A 13,642-nucleotide genomic window follows, 5' to 3' on the forward strand; every position below is an offset into this window, starting at 1 on the left:
GATTACCTTGCAAAGCCTTTGGATGTTTTCAAAGAGATGAGGAGAGTGCTCAAGCCAGGTGGACTCGCTATTATGAGGTTAGTAACTATGGGATGTGCAATTTCTTCCAACATGACAAATTCATTTTTTTCATGTTACAGCTTTGTGGTATGTTAATTGGCAGTTTTTCAAATCGTTGTTTCTGGACCAAAGCAATTTCAATATGGACAGGAACTGGAGACGTGGATCATGTGTATATTGTTGGTTCATACTTCCACTATACCGGAGGCTTTGAGCCACCTCAGGCAAGTCTTTGGTCATTTCAACTATTCTGTTTACAATTAGATGATTTAAGTAACCATTGCGCTTCCGTAATAATCATAAAGCAAGTGATGCTATAAATTATAGTAAATGTGACAGTCCTTTTTTGATATATTATTGTATGTGTAGGCACTTGATATATCTCCGAATCCGGGGAGGACAGATCCAATGTATGTTGTTTTCTCAAGAAAGCTTCAAAGCTAATTACCTTAAAATGGAATATGCCTCTCAAAAATGTAGATTACAACAACATAATGGTGTATCAAAATTAACGAAATGGATAGAACACCCACTTCGAAACACATCTAATGACAAGATGAAGTTGGTTTCAACACTGCAATAAAATTAAATTCTTTTGTGGCACCCATAGCACAAGATGAAGCTTCTCTAATATGAAATTTGGTCCATTCCATTACAATTCATAAAATAACATATCATGCTCCTAGAAGAGACTTTCAATATGTATCCTACCCTCCAAATGTATGTATATCATGTAAAGGGAACGGATCAAATGTTAATGTACAGCATGTGGAAATTTTCTTTACTAAACTATTCAGAAATTCTAAAAACTTGTAGGATTTTTCCTAAGCTTATCAACGGAACTGTTAGCACCAACACTATCAAATGAGAAAATTTCATTTAAACTTGAATGAGTATTCAATCCAAGAAAAACAAATTCAATCGAAGATAGTTTGAATTGGATCATGGATTGGCAAATTTCAAAAGTTGTGAATTGTCCATTGATGAATCTCTGGACATGATTTGTGATCAGATTATTGTGCTACAAGATCATCTTAACAATTGTACATTGGATCATTGTAATGACTAGATTACTGCTTGTTTGGAAGTAGTTGTGGGCTGTGGCATGATTGAGCTTAGGAGGAAAGAGCTTTATTTGCATGTGCTGTGTAGAAGAATAGAGAGTGCAAGGGTAAACTTTGGTTTATGGTTATCACTACTGATTATACAAGGACTGGTATGAATAGTCATAGTTGCAAAGGGATGGGAGTGCTTGCTTGTGATTTTCCTTGAAGATATCTTGGACTGGCAAAATTCAAGCGATGGCTTTAGTGGCATAATATCTGTGATGTCGTCCCTGAATGTGTTACTTTTCAAACTCCCTCTTGCAGCCCTCTGTTATGATAATTGTTGGCCTTTCACACCCATTTAACTGCCTTTGCATGATCTGGATATGTGCATCCAACACAATTTTTTGACCATGATGATATGTTTCGATCACAATTGTTGCCTTGAATCTGGTGAAAAACTAGCCAGAAATCACAAGGCAAATTGTTTTGATCGTAGTTTAGGACATTTAATACCATAACCTAGAAGAATCAGAACCAGAAATAATGATCATCGATGTAATGATGTCTTCTAATTGGACATAGATATTTGTATGGGGAGATCACACTCTTGCCTTGGTGTACAATCCCTTTAAATGGTTCCCTTTGTACAAACAGGGTTTTAGATGCCCTTCAGTGTGCTATGTTTATAAAATTTACAAGTAACCCCGTCGGAAGGCAATGCTAAAACGCTAGATAAACCCACATGCTCTACCCAGGCCTCTTTGACATCACTCTCAAAGCTTTAACCTTTTTCGCATCCTCATGCATTCCAACAGCTGCGTAGATACTAGACAGAAGTACATAGGCTTGTGTAAAATCACAATCTAGTTGTATGGCTTCATTAAAAACCAATTTTGCGACCTTAATATTCTCCCATTTCCTACATGTGGCTAACAGTGCAAGCCAGACAGAAGGATCTTTGGAAGAGGGCATTGTCTTAATTATTGATATTGCTTTGTCGAAGTTCCCCAAATATCCAAGCATAACCACCATGCAAGTATGGTGCTCTAACATTGGTATGATTCCATATTCTTTGCTCATCTTGTGATAAAATGTTTGAGCTTGATCCAATTTCCTAGAGTGGTTACATGCATTGAGCATACAGAGAAATGTGACCTCGTTTGGGGAAAGGCCCTCCTTTAGTGCATGTGAAAAACAACTTAACGCTTCACAGGCTTGGCCATTTTGTGCATATCCTGCAATCAATGCATTCCAAGAGACTATGTTTCGAGCATGAAGTTCTTCGAAGACATTCTTTGCTCTTGTAAGTGCACCGCATTTGGCATACATATCCACTAAAGCATTGCCAAGAGAAATATTGTTCTTGAGCAAGCCTCTATCAACGATCTCATCATGAATTTCCTTGCCTTTGTCTATAGCTCCGGTGGCACCAATGGCTTTCAAAATGCAAATAAAGGTGACGTCATTTGGGGAGAGACCTTCCTTTCGCATTTGTTCGAAACATAAGAGAGCTTCATGGCTTTGTCCATCTTGGGCATATCCAGCTATTATGGTCGACCAAGAGATCACATTTCGATGAGGGAGATCTTCAAGGACCATACGTGCTTTCACAAGCATACCACATTTAGCATACATAAAAACCAGGGCATTGCTGAGCACAATATTTTTAAACAATCCTTTACGAATAATCTCATTGTGAATTTGTTTACCTTTTTCAAGATCTTGTGTATTACCACATGCCTTAAGGATGCATGCAAATGTAACCTCATTCAAAGAGAGACCCTCTCTTTGCATGAGTTCCAGACATTTTAGTGCCTCATGGTCTTGATCATGTTGGGAATACCCTGCAATTAATGCATTCCAAGAGCCTGTGTTTCTAACTGGAAGTTTTTCAAGGACTATTCGAGCCTTTTTAAGCATACCACATTTTGCATACATATCGACCAGAGCAGTGCCAATCACCACATCTTTGTCCAAGAGGCCCCCAATTATAATCTCGTGAGAAATTTCTTCCCCATTCTTAAGATCCCCTATGCTTCCACATGCCTTCAAGATGCAAATGAAAGTGACGACATTCGGGGAAAGCCCTTCTGTCTTCATCCTAGAGAAACAATGAAGAGCTTCACGGCCTTGTCCATGCTGAGCATATCCGGCAATGAGTGCAGACCAAGAGAATACATCTCTAACATGAAGGTCTTCTAGAACATTCCGAGCACGAACAAGAAAGCCACATTTTGCATACATATTGATAAGACTGCTTGCAATGTGAGGGCTCTTCTGAAGCAACCCTCTATAAAGGACCTCAGAGTGCAACCTGATGCCATTGCATACATCTTTCTTTTGGGCACAAGACTTAAGTAGCTCAACAAGCTCAAAATCAATTTTATCTTTTTGGGTTCTGATCTCCTGAATCTTCTTCTTTGATGGTCTTCTCCATGGAAGGGATGATTGTTCTGCACCAGGAAATCTTCTCCTCTGCTGCATCAATTTCAAAAGCACAAATACAAAACCATTCAGTCACTCATATTCTCATAGTACTCACATGTTTGTAGTTGTGATCCTTCTAAATGCTTGTTCAGACTATTTGCTTATAAAATCTCTTATTCTGTCCTTCCCTTATTTTTCTTTTTTTCTTCTTCTTATTGTAATTGTTATTATTATTCACATTGTTTTGTTAGTGCTTGCTTTCGGCCGGTCGACAAATGGTCGTCTCCGAGTTCACTTTCATATCTTCATTGGACTATTGCTTACTCACCAACAATCAACAAATTATTGTCTCTAGGTTCACTGAATTCATGTCTTCATCAACCTGCTAGACACTCAATGCTCGACAAATTAATTATTAACCCCAACCTCACTTTCATTTCTTCGTTAAATGAGCGCACCAACAAGATGATTTGTCTTTGGTTTTGTCATGAGTGTTGGCCATTGACTCGAATAGTAACGCGCCCTTGTGTGAACATTGAGTAGTCTCCATTACATTGCCCTCGACTTTTCTTCCACAAGGAAGTGAACCCTAACCATTTTACAAAGTCTTTTGGAGAAAATAGGCGCTTGGACATTTTGAGTTGTTTCTCGATATTTGAGCCTCAAATTTGGCATGAAACATAATCAATCAATTAAAATTTTGCAGAAATAGTTAATGTGTTGGTACACTATGCAAAGTTCAAAGCCATATCCTTGTTAAGATATTTAACACAATGCTACATTATTTGTTACTGTGGTTATGCTTTATGTGTGACCTCTCGTTGTTGACCATAAAGCAAAGAGTGTGATTATGTTGAGTTGTCAACTCGTACACTATTGTGTGCTCTACGAATTCAATGGATTTTTAGTATACCTTTGAGTATCGTCTTCACATAGATTGCTTTGAGTTATAGTTTTAACTTTAGCTCATGCATCCGTACACACAATCTCTATCTCAAATTTGGCCATCATCTTAAGTCATTGAGTTCAAACCTCAGCTTTCGTGAGCATGGTTGGTGTACTTAATCAATAACATGGCGTTGATAGGTAATGATTTCTTGTGTTTCCTTTTAATGAATTAGGCAATTAAGTAATAGTATGAACATAAGTTAAAGTCTCTCTCTAACACGCCAATTTGCATCCCTTCCCTTCAATAAATGGACCCTTGAATTGCATGTGGCCAACCCTCAATTGTTGTTTTTTGCTTCTCCTCATAAGGACATGTATTAACTTACAAGCATCCTTATTACATTATCCTCATGAATCTTGAATTACATACTTGTCGAACAGATGTGGCTTGCTTGATCCCCTATTATTGACACATAGCAAAGTTGTTCATGATTTTAACATAAGTAGGTTGTATAGTCCTTCATGACATGATAGAAGTTGGTTAGTCCGTAATGACATACATAATCGAAAGGATGTCTGAATGAGAGGTATTTTCACCCATATTCACCATGGGTGTGAAGAAATATAACATATACATGTATAAGTTGCTAGCGCAATGGTTTATCTAAACATGCTCGAGGTTTTATCGATTAAGGACACCTTGATCTTGAGTTGACTAAGAGTGTGTGATATTGTTACCAAAGCCCATTTTACCTTGATTCTAATAATGTGTGAGTGAACTTAAGGATTGTGGCACCTTCTGTTCTTGCTTGATTGACTTCATTAGCAATTGCTTGTTTTGCCAGAAATCGAATGCCGCTTAGAGGATGGCGATTCCAAAGAGGGACAAAAGAATTGTAGTGATAGGGGGGGCAACACAAGAACTGAAATCAACCACATTTCTCATTATCAAAACAATCTATGTATACACATAGTGCCACAAAACGCACACACTCTTTGCTCTCTCTTCAAACTGGTGTAGTAAAGTTTCGAGCACTACACACAAAGAGGGAGGAGGGAAACACTTTGGAAGAAGAGCCAGGATGTGTGTATGAATGTTTATTGTATTGTATTGTATTGTATTGGTCAATGTATTATGTCACCACCACTTGACTAACCAAAACTATCAATAAATACATACATACGTATAGTTACCCGTTCTCTCAAATGTCATGTAAAAGAAGAGCCAGGATGTGTGTATGAATGTTTATTGTATTGTATTGGTCAATGTATTATGTCACCACCACTTGACTAACCAAAACTATCAATACATACATACATACGTATAGTTACCCGTTCTCTCAAATGAACACTTTCACACGTAGGCGGACAGAATGGATGGACGGACAGCTTCCACACACACAAACACAAATACAATTGGGAAGAGCTTTTCTTCTAGTGACCGTTGCAGACTCCTCTATCTCTCTGTCTACTACCACACCATATAAAAAAGCAATTACCACCATAGCCGTAGCATATCCTCCCCTGCTCTCTGGCTCTCATCTGAAAGATCTCTCTTTCTCTCGATTTTATTTACAACTCGCACTCTCATCGCTCTCTGTGATTGCACTCCAAATCTTTACTTGGCATTCTACGCCCTGAAGGATTTTCTGCGATCTGATTTTATCATTCTGTTGTCATCGTTGCGTTGTTCATCGATAAATCTCTCTTTGTTCATTTACATTAAACGTGAAGCTTAATTTTCTTAATTTTTGTCTGTGTGCTATACTAACCCCCCTCCTCCCTTTTGTGGAGGAGCAGCCGCAGCCGTAGCTGTAGCAGTATATTTCGTATTGTCTTTTTTGTCTTCTATCTGTTTGTTTTGTTTTTGCATCGATCTACGAATAGGAATTATGGCCGCTCCTGGATCATGCGTAAGGCAGGCTCTGAGCGATCGCGCAGCAACAGCAGAACCTCTTCAATCCAAGAAGACACAGCAGCAAAATCAGGTGAGCATCCATTTTATTATGCATAGCGATCATACATATATGCTAATAATATGTAAATCCGATGTGTTTATTGAGTATTTCGCTCCCAAATCACGTTTCTTTCCCCGTAAAACATCCGATCTTTCGTTTCCAAAATAATTCTTCCATCTTCTTGCAAACCACCTTCTTGAAATGATTCTAAAACATCTGATTCTTTCGTTTCCAAAATACTTCTAGCATCTCCTTGTAAATCACCTCGTAATTTGAAGGATCGCTGAAACATCCAATTCTTTCTTTTTTCTTTCAAAAGCCTCTTAAATGATTTAAAATTTTATGTATGAATCAGGGATGTCGATTCATTGCATCGAGGACCGCCATGGACTTCGAAGTCGCCAATTACATGCTCTCGAAAGAGAACGTGGACAGCGAGCTACCGATCCAAAATGTATGATTATTATGCCTGCTGATTATTATGATTCTACGTTTCACCCTAACGAAATCCGTTCATGGATCGATTCCAGAGTGATTTTTTTTTAATAAATATATTGGATTGCGAAAATTCATTGCAGGAGGAATATCGGAAGCAATTGGCTGGGAACATCATGAACAAGAACTCAAGAGTCCTTGCGTTCAAGAGCAAGCCTCCTCCCCCTCCCGAGGGATTCGAGAGGAACGCGCGATTGCTCTACTCTGAGAACATTCAGTCAACCGCTGCTCCCAAGCGCAACAAGATCTTCCGTCACATTCCCCAGGTACATTCATTATACATATACATAACATATATCGCCATAGTGATTCATTATTCATCCACCGAAAATGTTGCAAACGTTTTTCTGCTTCTATTCTGACCCTTCCTTAATTTTGGTTGCGCAGTCTGCAGAGCGAACCCTGGACGCGCCAGAGCTGCTGGATGACTACTATCTGAACCTCCTGGATTGGAGTTCGAAGAACGTGGTCTCCATTGCTCTGGGTAACACCGTCTACCTGTGGCACGCGACCTCCGGTTCCATCGAGGAGCTGATGCAAGTTGGGGATGAGGAAGGTCCCGTGACTAGCGTCAACTGGGGCCCCGATGGGAAGCACATCGCTGTTGGTCTGGATAACGGCGAGGTTCAGCTCTGGGATTCCACGGCCCTGTGCAAAGTGAGGACCATGAAGGGCCACAGTGGGAGGGTTGGAAGCTTGGCATGGAATGGCGGCCCCATTCTGAGCTCAGGGAGCCGGGATAACACCATCTTCAACCACGATGGTGAGTGAGGTCCATATCCATTCTGATCTTTCTTTGCATTCATTCTCTGCTGGATAGCATAAGCATATTGAGATGTGTATTTGGTTCTCTGTACGTATGTGGCAGTGCGCATCCGAGATCATGTGATCACGAAGATGTGCTCTCACGAGCAAGAGGTGTGCGGGCTGAAGTGGTCTCTGTCGGGGCAGCAGCTTGCGAGCGGGGGGAACGACAACCTCCTGCACCTGTGGGATGCCAAGATGATGACCAGCGGAGCCCCGACCTCGTACCTGCACCGGCTGGAGGAGCATCGCGCTGCCGTGAAGGCCCTGGCATGGTGCCCCTTCCAGAGCAACCTCCTGGCCACCGGCGGAGGCACCGCAGACGGCTGCATCAAGTTCTGGAACACGCAGACGGGCGCCTGCCTCAACAGCGTAGACACCCACTCGCAGGTCTGCTCCCTCCAATGGAGCAGGCACGAGAAGGAGCTGCTGAGCTCCCATGGCTTCAGCCAGAACCAGCTGTGCCTGTGGAAGTACCCCAGCATGACGAAGATGGCGGAGCTGAGGGGCCACACCTCCAGGGTCCTGCACATGGCGCAGAGCCCCGACGGCTACACCGTCGCATCGGCAGCGGGGGACGAGACCCTCCGCTTCTGGCAAGTCTTCGGGACTCCCGACAACACCAGCAAGCAACAGCAACAACAGCAGCTGCTGAAGTCCAGGAGCGCAGACACTGGGTGCATGAGCAGCACCAGCTGTACCATGATCCGGTGAGCTGAAGCAGCATTCATCATTCATGGATGTGTGGTATGTATGTATGTATATATATATATGCAGCAGGTAAAGTAAGGATCAATATGTGTGTGTACTTTATGTGAATCCAATTTGTGTATAGGGGAGCATAGATCATTGCATTATGAATTCATGCCAGGTATGCAGGTAAAGTAAAGGATCAATCAATATGTGGGTTTAGGGTTTAGGGAATATGCGTGTGTGTATATTTCTGTGTGAATCCAAATGTTGATATAGTGTATAGCAATTTTAGGTGTGGGATAATGCTGTTTGATTAATTACGTGTCAACATTAAGCAAGCATTGTTTCATTAATTATGCGAGCAACATGGCTTTTCTGGTCCGTGTTAATCAAATTATATATGTTACCGACGGTGTTTATCAACGCCAACACATCCCTCTGAGATAGAAAACTATCAATCAGTCGTGATGAACTCTAGCAGAGTAGTAGCAGTACCAGTAGTGAATGGGTCTCTTTACATCTCTGTGTACTGCTAAAACTATTCACAGGCAAATTTGGCCTTGTTGTAACTGTATTATTGCACGCTTGCCAAGCAAACATTTAAATGAAAAAAACCCCATTCTTTAATTTTGGTTGGAGATTCAATCTGAATTTGTGTGTACGAGGAGAATGTTTTCAAATGTTCTTTTCAGAATTTACAACTTGATTCTCTGCAAATAAGAATCACAATTGATACCTTGTTGTAATTTCATTTTATTCAATGGATTCAAGGTCGTTGCCAATTTATTTCAATGTGTCCATTAGGTTATCATACTAGTCTTACACGCTAATTACAAGTCTGGGTTTGGTTAATTTACAAATGCTAATTAGAAGGGTATGTATGAATCATTGACCTCTTTTTTCTTTAGAATTAGCATCTTATAGTGCAAATCATGCCATTATCGCAAGCAAGCCGAAAAAGAGTTGTCCATAAATAAATAAACACAAATTAGTCACAAAAATTTCTTTAGCTAAATGCCATAACCACTTGCGACACTAACAAGCTCATGATCCCGCAGCTTGTTCCCATCCACTTTGGTATGATTAGCAATATTTGTTTCAATGAATCCCCGTCCTGGGCGTAATGGTACAGGTGAGAAGGTTGCGTGCATGTTCAATTAATTTTGGGTTCATTTTAGAAAGGTCAGCCACAATAATGTCTTGTGAGTGTGAGCGCGCGTGAGAGAGTGTCAAGAGCGCGACGTAATGAAGAAGAACAAGAAGCGTGAAGCGTGCTAACACAGTTGTGGCTGTGAAAGGGAAGAGCGACAGAGAGCTAACACAGTAGTGGTTGTGCGAGTGACATAGCTCGGAAGCTGAGTGTGAAGAGTGTAACAGAGAAGAAAGAGAAGCTTTGAAAGCTTAGAAGGATATAGATACTTACTAGTTAGGGTTTGGTGCACTTTGGTGGAATCACTTACGAGTACATCCATACCAAATCAAGTTCTATCATTCTATACTTGTATTTCTTCTTGTCTAATAGTGGAAATTTCTGTTCACCGTGGTTTTTCCTTGAAATCAAGGTTTTCCATGTAAATCGTGTGTTGCTTGTTTTTTGTTTGTTTGTGTTACAATATATCTGTGGTTAACTTCTGAGTGTAAGGTCTATCATAATGGTCTGATCTTTAAGCCTACTTGGGCCATAATACGTAGGAATCGTCGTGCAATGGTAGCTTGTCACACTCGATTAAAAGATTGTGTGTTCAATATCATGCAACTTGTCACATCTACATTAAAAGATTGTGTATTTGATACCATATGATCGTCACGCTGTACATTAACAGATTGTGTGTTTAATATCATGTGATAGCATTGTGGTACAATGGAACATTAAAAGGTTGGGTGTTTGATATGATATGATATTGTGATATGATGTGATATTGTGACTAGTTTATGAAATCATAGTACCTGGTGCGGCAATAATGGCGCCTCACACTCTACCTCAAAAGGTTGCAAGTTCAATTCATATTATATCATGGCTTATTCAAGTTGAACATGTAGGATTTGTGTTGCAATGGTAGTGCGTCTAACTCTAGATCAGAAGGTTGTGTGTTTGATTCATATCGGGGTCCTTTTTGGAAGGTCAACCACAATGATGGTCTTATTCATTGGCCATAACAATACATAGGATTCATCATGTAATAGCTAGTTCATATTTTTAACACATAGGGTATGTGGTGCAATGGTGGCATGTCTGACTCCAGATCGACCGGTTACGTGTTCGATTCACGTCTGTTTCATTTCTGAAAGGTTGACAATAATAACGGTGTTATCCATTGGCTTCCTTCGGCCATAATAATATGTAGGATTAGTCATGCAACTAGGTCTTTTTTCAAACATGTAAGATCCGTGGCGCAATGGTAGCGTGTCTGACTCCGGATAAGAAGGTTGCGTGTTCGATTCATTTCAAGAAGATCAACCACAATGGTCTTAATCGTCGGCGTCCTTGGGCCATAAGAATATGTAGGATACGTCGTGCAATATGTTTTCATGCAACTAGCTCATTTTACGAATATGTAGGATACGTGGCGCAATGGTACCACATCTGACTCTAGATCAGAAGGTTGTGTGTTCGATTCTCACCGGATTCATTTCAGGAAGGTCGACCACAATCACAGTCTTATCCTTGGGCCACAACAGTATATAGGATTCGTCGTGTAATAACATCTCGGCTACATTGACGGTCTTATCCTTGGGCGATAACAATGACGCCTTCTTGGATTTGTTGTGCAATAAATTTTTCGAACACGTGTAGGATCTCTAGCACAATGGTAGCATGTCTAATTCTAGGTTAGAAGGTTGCATGTTCGATTCACGTCAGGTTCATTTTAGGAAGGTCGACCACAATGACAGCCTTATCCAACGACCTCCTTGGTGCATAACAATATGTAGGATTTGTCGTGCAATAGATAAGGCGTTCGATAGTGTAACTAGTTCATTTTTCGAACACGCAGGATCCGTGGCGCAATGTTCATTTCAGCAACGTCGACTAGAATGACGGATAAGCGTCGGCCTCCTTTGGCCATAACAATATGTAGGATCCGTTGTGCAATAGATAAGGAGTGTTCGTTAGTGCATTAGTTCATTTTTTAAGCACGTAGGATCCATGGCGCAATGGTAGTGTGTTTGACTGCAGATCAGAAGGTTGCGCGTTCGATTCACGTCGGGTTCATTTTTGGAAGGTCGACCACAATGACAATCTTATCTTTCAGCCTCCTTGGGCCATAACAATATGTAGGATTCCTCGTGCAATAGCTAAGTTGTGTTCAATAGTTCATGTTTAGAACACGTAGGATCTATGGCGCAATGGTAGCGCGTTTGACTCCAGATTAGAAGGTTGTGTGTTCGATTCACGTCAGGTTCATTTCATGAAGGTCGACCACAAAGATATGTTGGGATCTGGTTATGAATGAAGAGGACACTTGGTGAAAACCGGAGGAGGTTTGGTGAGAACTGGAAGAGAAGACATATTTGTAAATATATTTTGAGTAAGCCTATTGAGGCTATATTTGTAAATAGCCCTAAGTTCATATAAGTATAAATATGACTTAGGGCAATCACTTTGATAGTATGTGTGTAACTATTGTCATATTGTTGTTATGAGTATAACTGTTGTAGACAGAGAGAGAGAGGGAGAGAGCAAGAGAGTAGCTACAAGCACTCTATGTTGTAATTGGTGAGAACTGGAAGAGAAGACATATTTGTAAATATATTTTGAGTAAGCCTATTGAGGCTATATTTGTAAATAGCCCTAAGTTCATATAAGTATAAATATGACTTAGGGCAATCACTTTGATGGTATGTGTGTAACTATTGTCATATTGTTGTTATGAGTATAACTGTTGTAGACAGAGAGAGAGAGGGAGAGAGCAAGAGAGTAGCTACAAGCACTCTATGTTGTAATTGGTGAGAACTGGAAGAGAAGACATATTTGTAAATATATTTTGAGTAAGCCTATTGAGGCTATATTTGTAAATAGCCCTAAGTTCATATAAGTATAAATATGACTTAGGGCAATCACTTTGATGGTATGTGTGTAACTATTGTCATATTGTTGTTATGAGTATAACTGTTGTAGACAGAGAGAGAGAGGGAGAGAGCAAGAGAGTAGCTACAAGCACTCTATGTTGTAACCACCGTCTGACGAAGATCGCGAGCATGAGGTCGTTGCCTCTGTGTCTCAACTTTGTATTTCCTCTCATATAGTAATAGTTGGAGTCCGTGGTCTCCCGTGTTTTTTCCCTATTAGGGTTTTCCACGTAAATATTCTGTGTACTCTCTACTTCCTATTTCTGTGATTCAAGACTCGGTTGTGGCCGAGGAATATTCCACGATATTCTCTTCAATCCGGCATCAAAGCGAACAACATAGGAAATGGAAGAATCGTTCGATAGCATGTTCAAGCTCACTGGTTCCAACTACTCAATGTGGAAGTCGAAGATGAGGGATATGGTACTGGTTAAAGATCTTTGGTTGCCGGTTCAATTCAGGGACAAGAGACCGGATAAGATCGATGCCACAATGTGGTGTTGGGAGATAGGTCCCTCTGGATGGGAAGGGAGAAGAACAGTGCCGATGAACAAACTTGGCTGAGGCCGAAACCGGATGACGAGTACTCGGCTACGGAGAGCCGGATGGTACAGACCCGGTGAAGACCGGATGAGGAGTATCCGGCTACGGAGAGCCGGATGGTACAAACCCGGTGAAGACCGAATGAGGAGTACCCGGCTACGGAGAGCCGGATGGTACAGACCCGGTGAATACCGGATGAGGAGTACCCAGCTACGGAGAGCTGGATGGTACAGACCCGGTGAGAACCGAATGAGGAGTACCCGGCTACAGAGAGTCGGATGGTACAGACCCGGTGAGAACCGGATGAGGAGTACCCGGCTACAGAGAGCCGGATGGTGCAGACCCGGTGAGAACCGGATGAGGAGTACCCGGCTACGGAGAGCCGGATGGTGTAGACCCGGTGAGAAGTGCTCACCGGATGAAGAGACATATTCGTAAATATGTTTCTGAGAGTTCATCATGGCTATGTTTGTAAATAGCCGAAAAGTCATATTAGTATAAATATGACTTAGGGCAAACTCTTAGCTTATGTGGTTGTCATTCTTGTTGGTGCAAGAAAAGAGAGAGCGCGTAACTGTGTACAGAGAGAGAGAGAGAGAGAGAGAGAGAGAAAGAGGTCGTTGCATCTGTTGTAACCGCCGCCTGTGGTGAGGATCG

The 13,642-nt window shown here is 41.2% G+C and overlaps 2 protein-coding genes, 1 long non-coding RNA gene and 1 other non-coding gene across 5 annotated transcripts; 3 read left to right on the forward strand and 1 right to left on the reverse strand.

Moving 5' to 3' along the window:
- The first annotated feature begins 6 nt into the window (after positions 1 to 6).
- On the forward strand, positions 7 to 663 carry LOC147853716 (uncharacterized). Of its 2 annotated transcripts, XR_015531178.1 has the most exons (4): positions 7 to 77; positions 164 to 284; positions 430 to 561; positions 604 to 663. It is a non-coding gene; the product is annotated as an uncharacterized LOC147853716 (long non-coding RNA). The 2 variants fall into 2 exon arrangements; XR_015531177.1 differs by having other exon boundaries at positions 430 to 663.
- A 1,193-nt stretch (positions 664 to 1,856) lies between these two features.
- Positions 1,857 to 3,593, reverse strand: LOC147853717 (pentatricopeptide repeat-containing protein At2g13600-like). The gene has a single exon (XM_087332432.1). The coding sequence runs from the start codon at positions 3,591 to 3,593 to the stop codon at positions 1,857 to 1,859; it is 1,737 nt and encodes a 578-aa protein (XP_087188558.1).
- Positions 3,594 to 6,242: 2,649 nt separating this feature from the next.
- On the forward strand, positions 6,243 to 8,410 carry LOC147853718 (cell division cycle 20.2, cofactor of APC complex-like). Its single transcript, XM_087332708.1, has 5 exons — positions 6,243 to 6,412; positions 6,738 to 6,836; positions 6,961 to 7,143; positions 7,265 to 7,640; positions 7,746 to 8,410. The coding sequence occupies exons 1-5, from the start codon at positions 6,317 to 6,319 to the stop codon at positions 8,393 to 8,395; spliced, it is 1,404 nt and encodes a 467-aa protein (XP_087188834.1). The 5' UTR covers positions 6,243 to 6,316; the 3' UTR covers positions 8,396 to 8,410.
- Positions 8,411 to 11,705: 3,295 nt separating this feature from the next.
- TRNAW-CCA (transfer RNA tryptophan (anticodon CCA)) lies at positions 11,706 to 11,777 on the forward strand. Its single transcript has one exon. It is a non-coding gene; the product is annotated as a tRNA-Trp (tRNA).
- Positions 11,778 to 13,642: the final 1,865 nt, after the last annotated feature.

Source organism: Azolla caroliniana, unplaced genomic scaffold (assembly GCF_043228905.1).
Source record: "Azolla caroliniana isolate FFs.n. ecotype wild unplaced genomic scaffold, voAzoCaro1.0.p SCAF_16, whole genome shotgun sequence".
Lineage (NCBI taxonomy): Eukaryota > Viridiplantae > Streptophyta > Polypodiopsida > Salviniales > Salviniaceae > Azolla > Azolla caroliniana.

What these genes read in the sequence shown, in the direction of transcription:
- LOC147853717 (XM_087332432.1), bottom strand. Translation starts at nt 3,593, where the DNA reads ATGCAGCAGAGGAGAAGATTTCCTGGTGCAGAACAATCATCCCTTCCA.
- LOC147853718 (XM_087332708.1), top strand. Translation starts at nt 6,317, where the DNA reads ATGGCCGCTCCTGGATCATGCGTAAGGCAGGCTCTGAGCGATCGCGCA. An exon ending in AGACACAGCAGCAAAATCAG is followed by an intron (nt 6,413 to 6,737) that starts GTGAGCATCCAT and finishes TGTATGAATCAG; the next exon opens with GGATGTCGATTCATTGCATC. An exon ending in GCGAGCTACCGATCCAAAAT is followed by an intron (nt 6,837 to 6,960) that starts GTATGATTATTA and finishes AATTCATTGCAG; the next exon opens with GAGGAATATCGGAAGCAATT.